Here is a 21,426-nt window from a genome sequence, read left to right as displayed (position 1 = left end):
CAGGCATTCCAGGTTTTAACTTTACTCAATTCTTCTAAAAATAAAAGTATTTATTAATTTGTTCTAGGTAACTTGTTTCACTTCTGTTATTTAAAATGGTCATTAATAGCCACAGTTTTATGTCCTATTACAACTGTTAAATACGAAGAGTTTCTACATCTTCACTTTCTTACCCGTTCAATTTTTTCTCGGGTCCGCTCAGTTCCCACAGGAACTTCGTGAATATGATACTGGCAGCAAAGGTAACTCATCACAGGATCAGGTGCATCAAATAGCTCTCGCAAATATGAAAAAAAGCCATACTGTCTGAAAAGAAAAGGACTGATTTGGTTTTTCTTCTTAAAATATTACTTTAAAAACCTGATTAGTAGGCTAAGGAGATGGCTCAGCAGATGAAATGCTTGCCTTGCAAGTACAACAAGAAAGTCTGGGTGCAATGGACTGAAGTTCAGGTCCCACTACCCATACAAAATCTCCAGGCAAATGGCATTGGCTTATTATGCCAATGGGGAGGTGGAGACATTGGATCACTGGGGCTTCAAGCAACACGGTCTACCCTACTGGATACATTCCAGGACAGTATGAGATTTTGTCCTTTCCCCCACACCAAAAACCATTTGAGAATGGAAAAGTATGAGAAATCAAACCAGAGGTTGTCACCAGAGGTACACGCATGTATCCTCAGACATACAACCTGATTTCTGACAAGCAGTCAATAAGCAGTAAGTAACTACTGTGCCATGGTTTGAGTGAGAAAGGCCCCCATAGGCTCATGCTTGAATATTTGATCCCAGCTGGTAGAACTGTTTGGGAAGGATTAGGAAGTGTGGCCTTATTGGAGGAGGAGTTGTCATTGGGGGTGGGTTTTGAGGTTCCAAAAGTCCATACCAGGCCCAGTTTCTCGCTTTGCCTTGTGCCAGTGGATCAGCTACTGCTCCTGTGCCATGCCTGCCTGCCAGGTGCCACACACCTCACCATGGTGGTCATGGATTCTATTAATCCTCTGGAACTGTAAGCAAGCCCCTAATCACATTCTTTTTTTTATAAGTTGTCTTTGTCATGGTGTCTCTTCATAACAATGGAAAAGTAACTAAAGCTGGAAGTGGTGGCACATGCCTTTAATTTCAGCACTTGGAAGCCAGCCTGTTACACAGTGAGTTCCAGAACAGACAAAGCTACCCTGTCTCAAAACAACAACAACAAAACAAACAAATCCAAAAAATAAGGAAAAAAGGAAAAGTAACTAAGACATTTTAACAATGGTAGAGGATTTTAAAATCACTTGTTCTATTTTCTTCTTTGCTGCTAAGTTTAAGCCTTTTATGATTACAATCTATTTTTTATAGACTATTTTTCCTGTTCCTGTTCTTACCTTTTTTATATTAAGAATGTCTAGTTATATCCAGAGATCAGATATTTACATATAATTGTATAAAACTGTTTCTTTACATTTAGTCCTTACAGAAATTATTAATATTATAATTTTTGGTTTTATTAACTCAGGGCTTTTCTATTTAAAAGCCCTGGCTCTGGCCTTGAACTAACAGATGGACTCACCTGTGAGGACCTTTTCTTGGTTGGATCATTTGAGGTCAGAAGACCCACCCTAAATCTGGGCCATACCTTCTGGTGGCAGCCCACATAAAAGGACATGGAAGAAGGAAGCTTGTGTTTTCTGTCTGCTTCCCTCACCAAATGCTGGGACTAAAGGTGTGTGCCACCACCACTTGTCACAGAAATTATTTTTGCATTAGAAAATGATTCATTACTGCTTATTTCCAATGGCTAGCTTATATCTTTTAACTTTAGTAAAAGACATTTAGTATGTTTCTTTAACTAATCCAATACCGTTCTCTACTAATTTGAAAAATCACCTTTATGGAACATGAGATTTGGCATATTCTTAAGCCTGAACTTTTCCCAACCTGACACTTCAGCAGATCTAATACAGCTTATAACAAACATATTACATTAAGAATTAAATGTCATTTAAAATTATTCAGTGTTCAAATTATTTCTAATAATACCTTCAACTTACTTTAACTCATTCAGAGATCTTGAGGGTGCTTTGTCTGCATATGAAATCTTGGGAGCAATAACAGCATTTACTCTTAACTTCTTATTGTCACGAACCTAAATTCAGGAAAAAGACAGTATTAATTACCACGTGCTTAACCATATTCCCACTGGCATTGCTAGGATGATCAGAAATTTAAGCAAAGCATTATCTTTTATAATTTCCCTTTAACTTTACCCCCCTAAATTCATTATGAGCTTTTCTACTTTACGGGTTATTCTGCTTTTGATTTCCCTGCTCAAGACAGGGTCTTACTTATTCTGTGGACAGAAACTCACTATGTACTCCAGGATAGCCTCAAACTCCCTATCTTTTGCCTCAGCTTCTCAGGGGCTGGGATTACTGGTATGTGCCCCTACACCAATCTGAGAGTCCATTTCTTTCAGAAATATGTACTGAATTTTCAGATGAAACAGGATGTCTGGACTTGGCTTCAAAATATATAGATGGTAGCTATACTTCCATGAATAACAGATTATCTTGAGCTGGAGAGATGGCTCAGTGGTTAAGAACACTAGCTGGTTTTCCAGAGATTCTGAGTTCAATTCCCAGCAACCACACGATGGCTCACAACCATCTGTAATGAGATCTGATGCCATATTCTGGCTTTCAGTGATACATGCAGACAGAACACTATACATAATAAATTATCTTAAAAACAACAACAATAACAACAACAACAAAACAGATTATTTCACTTACCTATCTGCCAAAAATGATTATAAACTCTAGGCAAAATTTCAAATAATAACTATTAAAGCACGGGGAAAACAAACTAGAGAGATGGAACTAACTACAATCTGAGTTTATGTGACTTGAGAACATTCCCTAATCAAGCAGGAGAGTTATAGGAATGGAAATTTATGTACAAAGATGTAGTCTGTGGCTTGAAGAAATCAGAGGATGGCATCTGTGGTGACCAGAATGGCTATGTAAATGAAAGGGTAAATTCTTGGCAGGATTCTGCCAAGTGAGAGACCTCAGAATACTCAAACCTGTTTTAATATTTGGCTGATCCTTCAACCATAAATACATGGAAAACTTCCAGTGGACCATGAGAAAGCAACAGTCAGAAGTGGGAGGGGGGCTGGACGGGAGAGGCTAGGGAGTGCATAAAGTACTTCTCATGAGTTCATAACTCTTAACATTAACTCACATAAAAGCTGGCTAGGGCAGCATGTATCTATAACCAAAGCATTGGACAGGTACAGAGACCTCCCATTTGTCCGAGGCATTGATGGGTGTGGGAAGGGCTACTTCCCACATCCATGCCTCCATAAGACAGATGAGAAATGGGGGCAGCTCTCTTTTGCTTACAGTTTTGGGGCTGGTTCATCTACACCTGCACTAACAGGGTTGGCTCTATTGTACTGCCTTAGGGAGGTATGGGTTGGTGGAGACAGGAAGATCTCTTGGACTTTGCTGGCCAACCAGCCTACTGTAACTGGTGAGTTTTAGGTGAGTAAGATACTTGGTTTCAAAGAAACCCAAATCAAACCAAAAAAAAAAAAAAAAAAAAAAAACAAACCCACAAAACAAAAACAAAACAAAACAAAACAACACAACAAATCTCTACTTCAAAGGGAATAAAAACCCAAGCTAAACCAAACCAAACAAACAAAAAAACCCCAAACCTGAACCACATACGTTTTACATCCTGCAAAACATAAAACAATGAATGCTGAGGCAGTAGAATGAAGGGGTTTCACTTGTGATGCACATATTAACATTCTAAAACCTCTTTCAGGTCATTTTACATTAAAAAAATGAGTAAGTATACTGAGGATAAGGAAGGGGATATTTTTCCAGAGAATACACAAGGAGAATTCAAACCCATAAAGGAGAAAATAAGAAGGGGCCATGTCAATGAGAACATATTATTGGTTAGTACCTACCTCTTTGAGGAAAACCTCCATGTCTTCTTGACTTTCAAACACAAAGGCTCTTAAGTCATTTGATGAAATATGATTTTCAACATATTTTGCATTTTTATTATCTTTCATATTAATCTAAAAAAGGGGAAAATTAGTTTTTCTGAAATCCACTGATATTAGAGTGTATGCAATATATCTTGGATTTATTTAATCAGATTAAATTTACTGCTAAGTAATTTCAAAACATTTTATTTGTTACTCAGAAAAACACATGAAGATCTGATGCACAAGGAGTTTTAAATTATCTTAGAAAGAGCTTTAGTTTTCTTCTGGTTAACTCACTGAAGTTGGAGACTGTTACCTACGAATATAAACAGTTCTCATCATCTTTCCCTAAACTTATTACTTTCCTCCTCCTCCTCTTTTTTTCCCCCCAAGACAGGGTTTCTCTATAGCTTTGGAGCCTGTCCTGGAACTAGCTCTGTAGACCAGGCTGGCCTTGAACTCACAGAGATCTGCCTGTCTCTGCTTCCCAAATGCTGGGATAAAAGAAGTGTCCTACCACCACCTGGCCAAGATTTTCTTAATCTTGACAAAAACTTCTTATTATACTTGGCAATAGTTTAATGGGTACAAAACCATTAAAAAAAAAAAAAAACCCTTCATAAAATACATAGAAAAAACTTGTTATGTCAATCACCTATTTGAGCCTTGGAGAAGTAAAAGTTTGCATCACTACAACATAATTTTTTTTTACTACTATGTGATTCTACCTGCAATTCATTACGTGGCTTGTGCTGCAAACCTCAAACTTGTGATCCTCTCACGTCAATCTCATAGGTGCTGGTATCATAGGCATATACCACCACACACAACTTCTACTAACATGTTAAAAATATTTACTAATTAGGCATTTCAGCACAAGTGGCTCACTTCTATGGACGATATTAAGACAGGTGAGGGGAGGACTGTCTCAATAATATTAAATCTTTATTACAAACGGATGAGCAAAATACAAAGGAAAGCACCACACAGTTCTCATTACAAAGATATACTAGAAAGTGCTATTAGATTTTACAGGAGAGCTAGATCAAAGACAAGGTATTCACAAAAGATGCTATATCATGAAACAAGCTATTTTTAAACAGGGCTTTGGTCTGGGGATATAGCTTAGTGGGAAAGCACTTGCCTACTATGTAATAGGCCCTAATAGTGGTTTTTTTTTTTTTTTTTTTAAAAAAGATAGTATGGTTAAAAAAAAAAAGGTTTGTTATAAAACATTGGCATACTATTCTCCAGAAAACATCAGTAAGTGTAGAAAATGGGAATGCAGACAGACAACATCTATGTAAGATACAATCATTTAAGCACACCCTCTATAAACATCTGGGGCTTGTCATTTTGCATGTTTTTTCATATTCAATTCATTATGGGAAGAAGTACAAATGAATGCAAACGTAAGCTGATGCTCACTTTAACTTCTAGAATGAACAAAAATAATTGTTCTGGATGAGCCAGCATAGGATTTGGTTCCTAAGTTTTTCCAGGTTATAATTATTAGAAATATCTTTCCACTTGAGAACCAAAAGCCCTCATCTTGGTAAGCAGTTCATTCCATGGCCAATTCTTTAAAATCTCAAAAGTAGTCATTTTGGTCAACAGCCAGTTTGTGTAATTCTATCAATGGATAATTTGTCTTTTTCCTCCAGGTAAATGCATATCCTTAAGTAAACTTTATATAACACATTGGTTCTTCAACTTTCTGTTTCTTAGAATCCTGCTCCTTTCTTTCTGGTATTCAGTGGAAAATAAACTTTTAAGAGAATTTTAGTTACACCTTCACAAAGGAGTAAGATGCAGACCAGCAAGTATAGCAGATATCACTCTTGAGATCATCTGGTTGATGCAGCCTCCTATTTCACATTTTTTAAATGAAAAATTTCTATATACTCTATTCAACCTATTTTATAAAGCCAAACTAATCACTTAATAGTCTGATGGAACTCACTCTATTAAATTCATGACCAAATTTCACTACATTATTTGCCACAGCTTTTCTATTCCCAATGATCCAGTCATCAACACTATCAATCACTTGCTTCATTCACAAAATCCTCAGAATGCTTTTGTAAGAGATATTTTCTTGGTTATCTTATCGAGCATCACTTATCAACATTTTTTTTATAGCAGTTTTCTGCCTCTTAAGCAGTTTTTAATATAATACTATAATCTAAAAACTAGTCAAGCAAGCTTATTTTAGGCATGATTTTAGGTTAGAAAATCCCAAATTTCCTATCTTTTTATGGGGTGTGTGTGCCCGTGTATGTTCATACACATAGATGCCAGAGGCTGATGTAGGGTGTTTTCCTCAGTTTTGCTTCAATTTATCTGGTTTTGAGATGGCGTCTTTCACTGAACCTGGAGTTGTAAATCTAGCTAGACTAGATGGCCAGAGATCCTACTGTCTGCTTCCTCAGTGCTGGGATTATAGGCATGCCACTGCCAGCGTCTACCTTCTTTTTATATATTTTTTGGAGCTCAAACTATGGTTTTCATGTTTGCATGATCAGTACTTCATAGATTGAACCATCTCTCCAGCCCCTTTGGTTTTAAACCTCGTCCCAGAAAAAAAAAAAAAAAAAATCCATTGGCTTTATATACTATTATGGTTCAAGGGCACTTTAAAAAGCTCATGTGTGGACTTAGTCCTGCAACTACAAGTCCAATGAGGAAAAACCAGGGTCTTAGGTGGGTGGTGGTGTCCACCTTTAATACCAGCACTCAGGAGGGAGGTAGAGGCAGACGGATCTCATGAGTTCAAGACCAGCCTAGGCTTTAGAGGGAGTTCTGGACAGCTAAGGCTACACAGAGAAACCCTGTCTCAAAACAAAAAAGAAAAAAAACCTCAGGGTCTTAACAAAAATAAGACTTCTTATATCAACAAAATCTGCATTTACCCTAATAGTAAAGCTAACTGATACCACAAAATAAGTAAAATTTCTTACCGTGAGCATTATGGGCTCACAGACTCTTTGCTTAAACCTATCTCTGTTATTTCTCAGCCACAATACTGCATCGTATGTGTCCCGGTACCGCTGTCTCAGCTTATCTTCCTTTTGATTCATAAGATTGTCAAAACGTATGATATGATCACTCACACCTAAAATTGGAAGGAAAAGTATCATTTCTCTGAAAACATTAGTATATCAACCTATAAACAATACAGAGTATCTTCAATCTAGAGGTTATAAATACTACCTAGGACAAATCTTCCAAAATCTTTCTAAATAACACCTAAGATGACCCTGAAGCTACTGAAAAGTAGGGCAGCTGGTTTTTTTGTTGTTGTTGTTTTCTTTTGTTGTTTTTTTTTTAGCACAAGAGAGAGTAGCAAGGGCCATGAGAATTTCTTTTTTTCTGAGAGGAAAAAAAAATGGATATTCAGTTCCACCTTTAGTGTAGAACTGAATACATAATCAAGAAAGGAGAATACTAAATTTAAAATGTTCTTAGGTAATCCAAAAAAACACATATGGTTTTCATGTGTAATTTTCAGTATCTCTTCTGAGAAAGTTACCTAACAACGTAAGAAAATAAACAGAAGAGGAGGAGGAGGGGGTTGGGAGGAGATGACAGAATTTAGGAATAGATTTACTCAGTGCAGGTGTTGTATGAGACAAATCCCAGATGAGGACCACAGGGAAGGCCTTGGAAACAACCTGGTTAGATGGAAGCAGGACAGCAAGATGCAGAATTGAAAAAAAAAACAATATGAAAAATAGTTAGGTTTTTCTCTTTCCAAATTTAAGGAAATGCTGGGCTGGTGAGATGCTTGTTACTTAATGAATAAAAGTGCTTGTTACGAAACTCCAGAAGACTATCTTCTGACTTGCATATGTTCTCAGTGGCAACTGAATGTTCAGCTACACAAATAATAACAACTTGTTTTTAATTTGTAGATAAGCAACAAATGCTGTTTTCTAAAAAAGGCTAGTTAAAACCCTTAAAAATCTTATCAATAAAATGCAATTCAATTATAATATACCTGGCTGTAAATGAGTTTAGAAGTCTGTCAGGAAAGCACATACAATTACGGTCCCAAATAAAACTTCACTTTGTAAACAGAAAGCAGAGAGAGACAGAGAGGAGAGGCATGAATATGAAAAGCAAGGATGGTATTACTGCAGCGTACCTGATCATACAAAATGTTCACTCGATACTGACAACTATTAAGATAACAAATGTCAGTATTACTAATACAGTAATTTTGGAAATAATAATAAAAAGGAGGTTAGGTGGTACTGGCACACACCTTTAATTCCAGCACTTGGGAAGCAGAGGCTGGTGGATCTTTGTGAGTTCAAGGCCAGCATAGTCTACTGAGTGAGTTCCAGGGCAGATTGGGCTACACAGAGAAACCCTGCCTCGAAAAACAGAGAGATGAGAGAGAGGACAATTTGAGCTAAAATCTATACTCAGAGAAAACTAAGATATGTAAAGTTAATTAAGCAACACTGAAATATGATGTGATAGCAGAAGCAGGAGTGTCACAATAATAATGGGTCTGATGGGGAGCACCACCCATTCAGATAAACAGATTAAAATGGATCAAAGATCTCAAGTTTGATCTAAGAAATCAGTATGAGAGCATGAGATTAGGGGAAATAAGCAAGTCTCCATTTTATAAACTATTCATTGCCCCTGGGAAACTTACTCCGTTTCTGCTTCTCTAGCATCTCCTTTTCTCTTTGTTTATCAATGATCTCGCCTTCACATAATCCCTTTTCCTCCTGAACTCGCCTCAGATCATTTGTGATGGCATCAATCTGAGGCTGAAGGTTCTCACAGTTCTCTGCAGTCCTGAGCTCATTCTGCAAGTCCTCTATCATCCTGCGGGTGTTGCTTATTCTCTTCTGCCGGTCATGCTCTTCATTCTGTTTGACTGTTAAGGCCTGCTGAAGTTCCTTAATCTAACAAAACAAAAGTAGGTTAGTGTCTGACATTGTTTTCTTTTGCTTTATTCGGTTTTTGCAATAATATAGTTTTAAATTGCCTAGGGCAGTGGTATGGTGCTCATAGGAAGAGCTGACTTGTCTAACACACAGAAGACCTAGAGTTGGCTCAACACACACACACACACACACACACACACACACACTCACTCACTCACTCACTCACTCTGTGGGCACTCCTCTCATTAAGAGAGAAGTATAGGGTCAGGAGTCAGAGGCAGGCGGATCTCTGTGATTTCAAGGCCAGCCTGGTCTACCGAGTGAGTTCTAGAACAGACTCCAAAGCTATACAGAGAAACCCTGCCTCAAAAATCAACAAAAAACAACAAGAACAAGAGAGAAGTATACTAGCAGATAAGTATATCAAAAGTACTTAAGAACAACATATAGTTAGTGGTCATTAAAATAGTTGGCAAATAAAAACATGTAAAACCAGCTGCCTAAATATTTACAGAAAGTAAATATAAACCACACATATGACCAAAATTAAAAAAGAAATGATACTAATTGTAACTTCTTACTTTTAAGCCAAAAGAATCTTCTTTTAACAAAACTATGTTCTGCCAAGTTCAACTTAACATTGAAATTTTAATCATCAACTTTGATATTTAAACTTTTGACTTATAATCAGTATAAATTATTTTTTAAAATCAGATGTATTGGTTGTCACTTGTCAACAGAATTTAATCAAAATAAATAGTTTACCAAAAATAAAAAATACCATTTTCTTTAAGACATACACAAATGGGGGACTGGAAGATGGCTAGTGATTAAGAGCTCTTTCAAAGGTCCTGGGTAAATCCTAGCACTCATGGCAGTTCACAACATCTGTAACTCCAGGTTCAAGGTCCATTTCCCTCCTGTAGCCTCTGAGAGCATTAAGAACACACATGGTGCACAGACATACAAGGAGGCAAAACACCATACACATTAAAAAAAGAAAAAAAAAAATCTAAAAATCCCAAACAAACCAAAAACATATACACAAATGTATACTTCTACATTTAATTTACTTTTATAACTAGGATGTTGTGTTAAGATAGATCAGTTTTATTTCTAACTCACATTTATTTCTTTTCTCCAATATAAGCTATAATAAATTAATTATAAAAATACAGAAAATGCAGACTTAGAGCAAATAAAAATAATTTATAATGGAAATGTCTTTAAGATTTTATATTTCTTCAATGTCTACTTGTATCTTATTTATAAAGTATTTGTATTAAATAGGATCACACAAGTTTTACTGGCAGCATTTTTACTATCTTCCCCACATATTGTTGCAAAATAAAATTTTAGTCTCAGTTATCATGTCTTGTCATATGAAAGCACCACACTTTATTACCTGTCATTAGGAATTTATTCCTGAAAATTCAAATTTGGGGCTATCAAGAAAATAAACACATGCCAAATCCTGTCTTGTATATCAAACACAGAGAAAGAAATGAAAATAATAGAACGTTTACACACACACACACACACACACACACACACACACACACACACACACAGAAAATTAAAGAAACAGACAAGAAATCACAGTGTCAAGTCACAAAACTCACAGAATCTAAATCATTCAGGAGAATAAGTGAGCATGTCAGAGGATAAGAACAAGAAATGACATAAACATTTTAAAATGTCGAAGCAAAAAAAAAAAAAAAAAAAACCAAAAAATCAAAAAAAACCCCACAAACAAGAAACTGAACATATATAAATTTAATACTCTCAGCACCATGCTATTAAAATAAATAATAATAATAATAAAAATCCAGTAGATTGGGCAAAATGTTTGCCAAAAGAAGGTCTTTAAACTTAAGACCTTAAAAAACAGAAATACATCTCAATGGCTCCTTACTTTTTGGCCGTTTTCTCAACTGTCGCACACTTGCTACCTTCTTGCAGCAGACTATAAATACCATCAATAATCTCATCAGTCCCACTACGACTGGTACTGTTGTTGAACTTGAGGACACAGCAAGTTTAAATCTCATATCTTCATGTTTTGTTAGATCCTCCTTTAGTATCGCTCAATCTCTCTGAATGTACTTTCTTATTCTAGCTGAAACTTGGGTATTTCTGGAAGATATTTCTCTACTAAACTCAAGGAGTGACTGACCATAAACCTTTATTTTAGGTTTAAGGCCATGGGTAGAGGTCCCCTCATGGCAATCACTCTCCTTCCTCTTTTCATTGCACCCTACTTCAGTTTCTCTTAAAACCGTTGTCTCAGACTTTGCTACCCATCATCCTTGTTGTGAATTAACTACTTCCCTCAAAGTTCTCCCTCACTACTTACAGACTGATGACTCTGGCACCTGATTCACTGTCTTCTTTAATCCATCATTATGCCTGTGGGTCATGTGACTTCAACCTAAACACAGAAAGTCAATCTTTTTTGGTCTCTGTGTTTCTTTACTTCTTTAACTTCAATGATATTTTCCTTATATTGTAGACAATGTAAATCACCAAAACCCACACAGCTTCTGAAAGCTGTATTTCTGAAAACCTTCCTTTTTTGCACTATATTCAGCCTAGTATCCCCAGTCTACCTCCTTCTTAAATCCACATGGTCCTGTAATTTACTGACCCATTTACTACCATCTCAATCCATCATCTCCTTTACTTCTTTAGTCAACTGGGCTCCATAACATGCCATTCAATCATTCCCTTGCTAAGACCCATTGATCCTCAACTCACATGTTACACTGGAAAAGAATAAGCTTAATTCTATCTAACTACATGTTTCTGCTATATCTAAGCAACTGAAATAATGTATCCTGGAAAACTGGTCTAATTTTGCATTTACAGCCACAAAAATGGCAGTCAAAACTACTATGGACACACTGACATTCCTAGCCTTCCTGCTGTCTTCCACTATTAAGTCAGCTTATGTCCTTGCAGCACACTCCATTAAGAGAATAGTTTAAAATCAGAGTTCCTCTTCTTGTCTTATTTTAAACTCACCACATCTGCAGTTTTCATCGTCCACAGTGTAAGAACAGTTCCTATAAATACCTAACTCTATCCCTTCCGAGACTACTTCAAATGAGTTTTTCAAATTATTTGTAACGAAAGACCTTTGGAAATAATCCAAAGACACTGCAAGCCTAGTTTTATCAATTACTATTATGATAAATTATCAACAGATGTCTCAGAAACACACAACCAAAGATAAATGCACTTTTAGGAATTTCCCCAGAGAAATAAAAGCATAAGGCCTTTGAAAACAAAAAGGCATACAAATGGCTGGAAGATGGCTCAGAAGGTAAAACACTTGCTAAGCAAGTGTGAGGACCTGAGTTTAGAACCTGTGTGGGTTGGTTTTTGTCAACTTGTCACAAGCTAGAATTGTCTGGGAATAGGAACCTCAACTGAGAAAATGCTTGCATGAGACGGCCTGTAGACAAGTCTATAGTCTTTTTATTTTCTTGATTAATGACTGATGTGGGAAGGTCTAGTCCAGTGGGGGCAGATGGCCCTGGGATTTCTAGGAAAGCAGGCCGAGAAAACCATGAGGAGCTAGCCAGTAAGCAGTTTCTCATGGGTTTTGCTTTAGTTCCTATCTCTAGGTTCTTGCCTCCAGTTCTGCCCTGACTTGCCTCAATGATGAACTGTGTGTGACCTGAGAGTTATAAGTGAAATTAATCTTTTATTTCCCAAGTTGCTTTTGGTCATAGTCTTTATCACAGCAATAGAAATCTACCTAAGAAGCCCAGACCCTATGTAAAATCTGTACTTCTGTCATCCCAGCGCTCCTACAGAGGAAGAGATATGAGAACCCTCAGAAGTCCATGGGCCAGCAAGCTTAGCTGGTACAGTGGCCAACAACAAAAGAGATCTTGTCTCAAACAAGATAAAAGGTGAGGGCTGGCTGCTGATGTTTACTGACCTCTCTACATGTACACTGTGGCACATGTACGCATGCCAACATTAACATGCGCAAACACAAAGATACACAAGAATACTTATAGAGAAGTTAACAGTCTCAAGCTAGGAACTATTTTTAAAAGTTTATTAAATGGAAAGTAAGTTATAATCCTAAGAAAACTAGAGAAAACACTAAATTGAATGAAAATAAAAATATAGCGTATCAAAGTGTATAGGGCAGAGCTCAAGCTGTGGTGAAAGGAATGTATATCACCAAGAGTGCTCACAAATGTCTCACATCAGCAAATTACAGCTCAAGAACCCCGAAAAAGAGCAAAATAAAACTACAGCAAGCAGCAGAAGAAAAAGACAAGAATAAAAAGAAAGGAAAAATAAAATAGGAAAGCAAAAAAAAAAAAAAAAAAAAAGCAATGAAGCTAAAGGAAGAGGGGTAAATCAGTAAAATTAACAAACTTCTGGCAAGATACTAAAAAGAGAACTAGGAGGAAGAAATATAACTTGTTCATGAAATAACACATGTTATCACACTACAGTCTCTAGATATGTACTGAAGGATACAAAGACACACATAAATTTGATAATTTGAACAAAGCAAACCAATTTGCTTTCTACACAAATTACCAAAACTTATAAGACTATGAAATAGTGGCTATTTGAACAATCTGAATTCATGTTTAGGAAACTGAATTCACAATTTTAAATACTTTTAAAATAAATTTCAAGGGAGCCTGCAAAATGGCTCAGCTGGTGTCCACCACCAAGCCTGATAACCTGAGCTGATTTGATCCCCGGAACCCACATAGTGGAAGGAAAGAACCAACTCCTACGAATTGTTCTTTGACTTTATAAGTATGAAGTATTTATCCCCATCCCCATCTAAATACATTCATTAGAAAAACAACAACAACAACAAACCTTTAGAACCAAGTAGTTTCACTTCAAAATTATGTAAAATGTTTAAAGAATTATTAGTCCCATACACAATCCATTTCAGAAAGTCACTTCCCAGTTTACTTTAGGAAACTAGTTACTATCCAACACCCAGACAGTGAAGAAAGAAAACTACTAAAGAACACTATCCTCCATGAACACCGTAAAAAAAATAAAAAAAATAAAATCTGTTAACAAAATGTTAGCAATATTGCTCATATATGAAAAGAAAGGTGCACATTTATACACCACAATTAAGTGGGGTTCATGTTTGGGAAGTAAGGTTGATTCACTATTCAAAATGTAATTAATGCAAATCCACCATATCAATAGTGTAAAGAAGAAAATAATACAAACATATCAATAGACAGAAGGGAACTTGACAAAATTTAAGTTTGTTCCAAATAAAAATTCTCAGAAACAACCTGTAGCGAGACTTCCAGAATCTTATAAAGTGCATACTATTTATAAAAAGTCTACTGTCTACTATATACATACTTAGTGGTAGAAATCAATGCTTCCTAAGATCATGAGATAGCCTTTTCATCACTGTTATTCAACAGTGCTAGAAGGACTGACCAGTAGAGTAAGACAAAAAAAGGAACTACCACAAACAAATCAGAAAAGAAAAACTAAGGCTATCCCTATTTACATATTCAAAAATATCCATAGAATCTTGTTGGAGAGGGGAGAGAGGGGGAATAGGCAGATTAAGTTTTAAACCTAACAAAGCATAGATGAAATGTGTACTTAAACAGGCAATGCTAAAAATCTAAATAAATGGACACATACCGTGTTCCAAGAGTGGAAGACTCAAAACAGTAAAAATTTCAATTCTCCCCCAAGGTTTAACACAATTCTTATTAAATTCCCAGCAACACTTTTCTGTAGACATAGAAAAGATTTAGATTTCATCAGGGATAGTGAAATAAGAAACTCTATAACCTTCTTCTCTGTAAAACCAATGAACAATGACAAAAACGGTCAAAATTACTTTAACCAAATGTTTGTAGCAAACTTGGAAACATTAACTAGCCAAACCAAATGCATGCTGAATCTTGGTAAAAGTAATAAGCTTTGTAAAGTTCTAAACATGCCCCATTCCTAAACCTATCTTATCTCCCCACTTCTGCCATATCTTCGATAATAACCCACAATGATAGTAAAAGCCAGGAACCCAACAACTTTTGGAGAACTGTCATTATCTGTTCTGTATGGCAGTTTCCTAGAAAACAGTATTCTTTATCCAGTCTAACTCACAGCTTACCTAGCACAAAACAACTTTGTTCCTGAACACACTTGTCATAAACAACCAGCAGAATTACTGAATATCATAGCTGCTTGAAGAGGGGTAACAATAACATTTGTAGGAAACAAGCAAAGCAAATATCTTAAATAGAGAAGCTGGGACTGTGTTGTTCAATTAGGCCTCTGGAAGATTCTGGCAGCCAGGTGGTACCTACGTAAACAGGACTGTGCATATCCAGGATGACCTGAGCTCTCATCTGTTTCCCCTTGAAGTCTATAAAAACAGGAAGTAAAGACTGGAACAGATGTGTGTATTTGCAATGGAAATGACCGCAAGTCATTTATTATAGATTTATGTATTATATATATTTATTATATATTATTTATTTATTATAATCTAGGCAACACTTATTTAAAAAAATGACTAGAAATCAACAAACAGAACATGACAAGACTAAGTGGGGAAGACATAGACCAACATACTCACTCTCCAAACTCTGGCACACATAATGGTTCCAGGCATGTAAAGAAGTCTGTCCAGTTGTAAGAAGACTAACCCAACGGTGATTTAAAAGCCAATAAAGACTGAGGAAAGCCACTATACAATCATTAACATCATTAATGAGGTTAAAGATATAACTCAGTGGTAGAGACTTGCCTGGAGAGGGAACCTAGGTTCAAGCCTTAGTATTTACAAACAAGCAGATACTCATCATTGATGAGTAAGAACATCATGTTTTTGTGAAAGGAAGAGAACTGAGTTTTAGACTTGCCACATTTTGTTATATAAACTATGCACTTTTGACCAAAACCCAAGAATGTTTAATACAGTCTAAGAAATAAGAAAGTTTGGCATCCACACAGGGAAAAAAAAAAAAAGTCAATGGAGAAAATATCCAAATAAGCCCAGAAATGGACTAAAGATTTTATTTAAAACATCTATTTATATTTTACAAATGTAAGAAAACTGAATCTAAAAGAAACCCCATCAAAATACCAGCACAATCCTTCACAGACCTTGAAGGAATAACACTCAACTTTATATGGAGAAACAAAAGACCCAGGAAAGCCAAAACAACCCTGTACAAAAAAGGAACTTCCGGAGGCATCACCATTCCTGACTTCAAGCTCTATAATAGAGCTATAATCCTGAAAACAGGTTGGTATTGGCATAAAAATAGAAAGGTAGACCAATGGAATTGAATTGAAAACCCCGATATTAACCAGCATGGAACTGATCCAGACCTCAAGAATGTGGGTGCCAGTGAGGAGGCGTCAGAAATCTATGGGGCCTCTTGTAGATCAGTACTTATCCCTAGCATAGCAATGGACTTTGAGAGCCCATTCCACATAGAGGACTACTCCCTGAGCCTAGACACACTGGGGAGGGGCTAGGCCCTATCCCAAAGGATATGACAGACTCTGAAGATCCCCCATGGAAGGGCTCACCCTCCCTGGGGAGCAAAAAGGGTATGGAATAGGTAGAGTGTTAGTGGGGGGCAGGGGAGGAGGGGAGGGAGTGGGAATTGGAATTGACATGTAAAACAATCTTGTGTCTAACTTAAATAAAAAAATGGAGGGAAAAAAATCAACAACAGTTTCACTGAAGAGACAGTATCAATAGATGTAGACACTAAAAAACTAGCCAATAAGAAATTCTGGAACTGAAAATGTTCTAATCAAAACAAGGTTTAGTTAGAGGGACTCAAAAACAGATCTAGCTGGGCGTTGGTGGTGTACACCTTTAATCCCAGCACTTGGGAGGCAGAGGCAGGTGGATGTCTATGAGCTCGAGGCCAGCCTGTTCTACAAAGTGAATTCTAGGACAGCCAGGGCTGTTACACAGAGAAACCCTGTCCCCTAAAACAAACAAAGATCTAAAAAAGCCTAACAGAGAATAAATAAACTAAACAAAGTCAATTGAGATTATTCCGTTTAAGAACAAAAAAGAAAAATGAACGTATCTGTACAGACCCGTGGTATATCAAACATACAAAACAGTATTTCAGAAGATAAGAAAGAGGTACAAAGAATACAGGAAGAAACAAATAGCCCAAATTTTCCAACTTCACAGAAAACCATTAAACAGAACTAAGAAACTCACGTATTCTAAGCAGGACAAACTCAGGGCAATTCTCATATAGAAGCAGACAAAGGTGAAAACTGAAGACAGGATGGAGGATGGGGATGTACCTAAATTAGTAAAGTCCCATGTTCTATCCTAAACACTGCATAAACCCAGATGATGGTTCACGACAGAGACAGTAGACTCCAAAGTTCATGATTATCTTGGGTTAGGTACATAGTAAGTTCAAGATAAAGACTTATCATATCCAAATTCTCATTAAGAGCCTCCTCAAAGGTAAGTAAAAGTGCATGCCAGCAATTGTGAAGACCTGATTTTGAACCCTGTGGTGGTCTGAATAGGTATGGTTCCCATAGACTCATGGGTTTGAGTGCTTGGCTGACAGGGAGTGGCACTATTAGGAGGTGTGCCTTGTTGGGGTAAGTGCAGCCTTGGAGGAAGTATGTCACTGTGGAGGCAGGCTCTGAGGTCTCATATATATATGCTCAAGCTACACGCAGAGTGATACACAGTTGCTTCTGCTACCTGCAGATCAAGATGTAGAACTCTCAGCTCTTTCTCCAGCACCATGTCTGCATGTCACCATGTCTCCAGCATCATGCTCCCCATGTTGTGATAATGGATTAAACCTCTGATTAAATAGTTTCCTTTATAAGAGTTGCCATGGTCAGGGTGTCTTTTTACAGTTATAAAACCCAAACTAAGACAATCCCAAAGTCCCACATGGTAGAAGGACAGAACTGACTTCCACAAGTTGTTCTCTGACCTTTACACACCTATCATGGCACATAATACACACACACACACACACACACACACACACACACACACACACACACACCCCGAATAAGTAAATAAATACATAAATGTGAAATGACAGAAATAGGAAATTCATTAAGTAAAATAAAAAGCTTCACAAAAACCCTTATCAACATAATGGATCAAGGGAAGGACAGAATATCATGACCTGAACACAGGGTAGAAGAAATTAGAATACTCAGACAATTAAGAGACGAAAACAGAAGGTACAAACAACATTCAAGAGCTATAGGGTATTATGACAAAATAACAAATCATGATCAAAAAAGAATAACTTCATGTCAAAAGCATAGAAAACTGATGGGGGATGTCCTTCTGTATGCTGTGAATATGTTTCTCTTATTGGTTGATGAATAAAGCTGTTTTAGTCAATGGATAGGCAGGATGTAGCCAGGCAAAAAGTATAGGTAGGGCTACTACACTAGGACAAAGCTAGGAAGAGGAAAGCAGAGAGGAGCCGCCCGAGAGACATTATCATGTAGCTACTGGGAAGGTAGAATACCAGGGTATTCTCCAGCAAGATAAGGCCACGTGGAAATACAGAGATTAATAGTTATGAGCTAATAATTAAGGGAGCTAGTCAGTAAGAAGCCTAAGCTATCGGCCAAACAGTTTATAAGTAATATAAGTCTCTGAGTGTTTATTTGGGACTAAAGGGCTGCAGGACCTGGTGGGACAGAAACCTCCCATCTATGGAAAACATTTTCAGCAAAACCATAAGAGAAAATTTCCCAAATCTAGATACAGATACTGATCCAGGTATAGAAGGCATTTAGAACACCAAACAGATTATAATTAAAACACTTAATGTACAGAACAAAGAAAGTACATTGAAAGCTGCAAGAGAAAAATACCAATCACATGGAGTGGCAGGCCCACTAGAAAAACAACATATTTTCCAACAGGCTGGGAGGCTTGGAATGATATATTTCTAACTTTGAAAGATAATATGTGCCAATGCACTCTACTACACACAGCTAAACAATCTGTCCTATTTTAAGAACAAAAAAAAAAAAAACACAAGCTTTCCACAAAACAAACAAAAAAATAAAAAGCTAAAGGAATTTATGACTACACAGGCTCCAGAGAAGATACCTGAAGGAATCCTTCAGACTAAAGAAAAAGACAGTACGGGCACACTGCTACAAAAAAAGAAGAAGCTACCACAAACAGCAGTGAAGTAAACAAGGAACAACAAACACACAAAATCAACATAATGTCAATACAGGCCTTCCAATAAAAACTGAATATAATGATGTCAATTCCTCAATCAAAAGACCAGAGACAAGTAGACTCGATTGAAAACCAAGATTCAAGGATTGCCAAGGATTCAATGGGTAAAGATGCCATGCTAAAAACCCATACGGTGGGTGACAACCAACTCCTACAAGCTTTTTTCTGACCTATATACATATGCTGTGGTACATGCACATAAATATTAAATAAATAAATAAATGTAATTTTAAAATTAAAGAACCATTCTAGTCATAAAGGCTACATTTAGTGACCTTACAGCAATATAACTAGCATTCTGCAAGGTGTACAAAACCACCACCACAACCCACATCTTAAATTCTGTATATGGGAAGCTGGAGTAGAGCAGAACCCTGATTTCACTCCCTACCACTCCTGTCCCTAAAAAAAACCTCCTATCTATGGAATTAAAATAGTAAGATCCTCTAAGCAATCTTAGTCAAATGATAACACTAAAATTTGTAACATTTGAAGCTAGGTGTGGTGGTTCACACCTTTAATCCCTGCACTCAGGAGGCAAAAGCAGGATGATTTACAGGATAGCCAAGGCTACACAGAAAAATCCTGTCAAGTAAAAAATAGATAGACAGACAGATGGACAGACAGAAAGACTATAAAAATTACAGCATTTTAAACCAAAATTAGAAAACCATAAAACATATGAGATGTAGCCACATGAGTAACTTGGAGGAATTTCCTCCAATTATCTTTTGCACATCTACTATACTTACTTACAAATCTTAGTTTCCCTCACAGAGAAGCTATCAGAATGAGGATTTTTGAATAGTTTCCAAATAATTATAATAACTACTTGTCCCCACCTGAAAACAAGTTATGGTAAATTAAGGTAATCAACTTTTTGGTAGAGAGTCTTACATGTCTATCCTTCCGCTCTATAATGTCTTGCCTTTGTTTGCATTTCTGAGAGGCTTCCTTAATCTCAGTTGCCTGCAAGATTGAACCAGAAAGGAAAGATTAATTAAAAACTCAAGCCAATTACACAGTCCCATCCACCCAAATATTAGGTGAATCAACCCATAACAAAACTTTGCCACATCTGAATTCAAAACAAGTTCATAATTATACCAAATTACTAATGGTATAGGAAATCTATAAAGGTTATTCCTACCAATACTAAAGAGTGGGTGTAGTAATAATAATACATGTGCATACATTTGTTTCTACAGATTTGTTTCCCTATGATAGTAAAATACAGATACATAGACTGATACGATGTGCCACCCCAGAAGCCAAAGGCACCCCTTCAGGAGAAGAATTCTAAAATATTATGGACCATGTACATTTATACATAAGCATGGGCTCATGGAGTTTTTTGAGACTGCCTCAATAGCTGGCTTCTTTTAGGAACAGAGAAGCAAAACAAAACAAAACAAAACAAACAAACAAAAAAGTAATTTAGCAGTAACTTCAGGTGATACAAAGAACCTATAAATCCACAATTTAATTATAACCAATTACTATTAACATGACTGCCAACTATAAAGTGAAAAGACCTGTCCAAAAAGTGAATCTACAATCTTTGCTTTAAATTTTTGAATGCTCATAGTAATGATGAATTATTTGAGTTATCCAATGTACAATGGAAGTACCTGAGGAGATGCCAATACTTTGACTTTAACTGCACTTACTCAAATCTCCAAAATGGCACAAAAAATTCTGGATCTGCTTATATCGTATTATAGTAAGTCAACCCCATTCCCTCTCCCAATCTATGGTTTTGCATTGTCAAGTCTGTAATCAACCACAACCCATAAATATTAAGTAGGAATTTCCAAGAATAAACTATCCGTAGTTTTAGTGTGTCACTTTTTGACTGTGTGCCATTCTAAACTGCGTTATGAAATGTCAAGCTGCACTACTGTACTATCCCTAACATCAGGCTGGGTGAGGCACGCCCACAATAAGCTTACCATTTAGCAGTTCTCAGTTTTAGCAGTCTGACTGCTGAGGGACCGCACTGCTTTTATTCAATACGCCTTATTAGGTTAGTAATGGTCCCAACAAAAGAAAGTGGTCACACTGGCAACTAGACATGACAAGAAAAGATATAATATGCTTCCTTTAGAACAAAATGTCCCCATTTATAATACACTCATATGTATAAGTAGGAGGGAGAAAATACAGGTTGACCACCCCAAATCAGAAAATGTGGAATCTACACTACTTCAAAATTTAAAACTTTTTTTTTGTTTGTTAAAAAGGTTCAAATTTTGGATT

General features: G+C 36.6%; 1 protein-coding gene across 5 annotated transcripts in view; it reads right to left on the bottom strand.

Moving 5' to 3' along the window:
* Positions 1 to 21,426, bottom strand: part of Smc5 (structural maintenance of chromosomes 5) — a 65,183-nt gene that overhangs the window by 26,486 nt on the left and 17,271 nt on the right. For all 5 annotated transcript variants that reach the window (XM_027406514.2, XM_027406518.2, XM_027406515.2 and 2 more), the window contains exons 8-13: positions 20,065 to 20,136; positions 8,666 to 8,921; positions 6,957 to 7,111; positions 3,973 to 4,086; positions 2,039 to 2,133; positions 174 to 306 (exon numbers count right to left, since the gene is read on the bottom strand). In XM_027406514.2, the coding sequence (XP_027262315.1) occupies positions 174 to 306; positions 2,039 to 2,133; positions 3,973 to 4,086; positions 6,957 to 7,111; positions 8,666 to 8,921; positions 20,065 to 20,136 (825 nt within the window). The remainder of the gene's footprint in view (positions 1 to 173; positions 307 to 2,038; positions 2,134 to 3,972; positions 4,087 to 6,956; positions 7,112 to 8,665; positions 8,922 to 20,064; positions 20,137 to 21,426) is intronic.

This window comes from Cricetulus griseus, chromosome 3, assembly GCF_003668045.3.
Source record: "Cricetulus griseus strain 17A/GY chromosome 3, alternate assembly CriGri-PICRH-1.0, whole genome shotgun sequence".
NCBI lineage: Eukaryota > Metazoa > Chordata > Mammalia > Rodentia > Cricetidae > Cricetulus > Cricetulus griseus.
The sequence above is the reverse complement of the archived record's forward strand: the minus strand, read 5'-3'. Positions and strand labels throughout refer to the sequence as shown.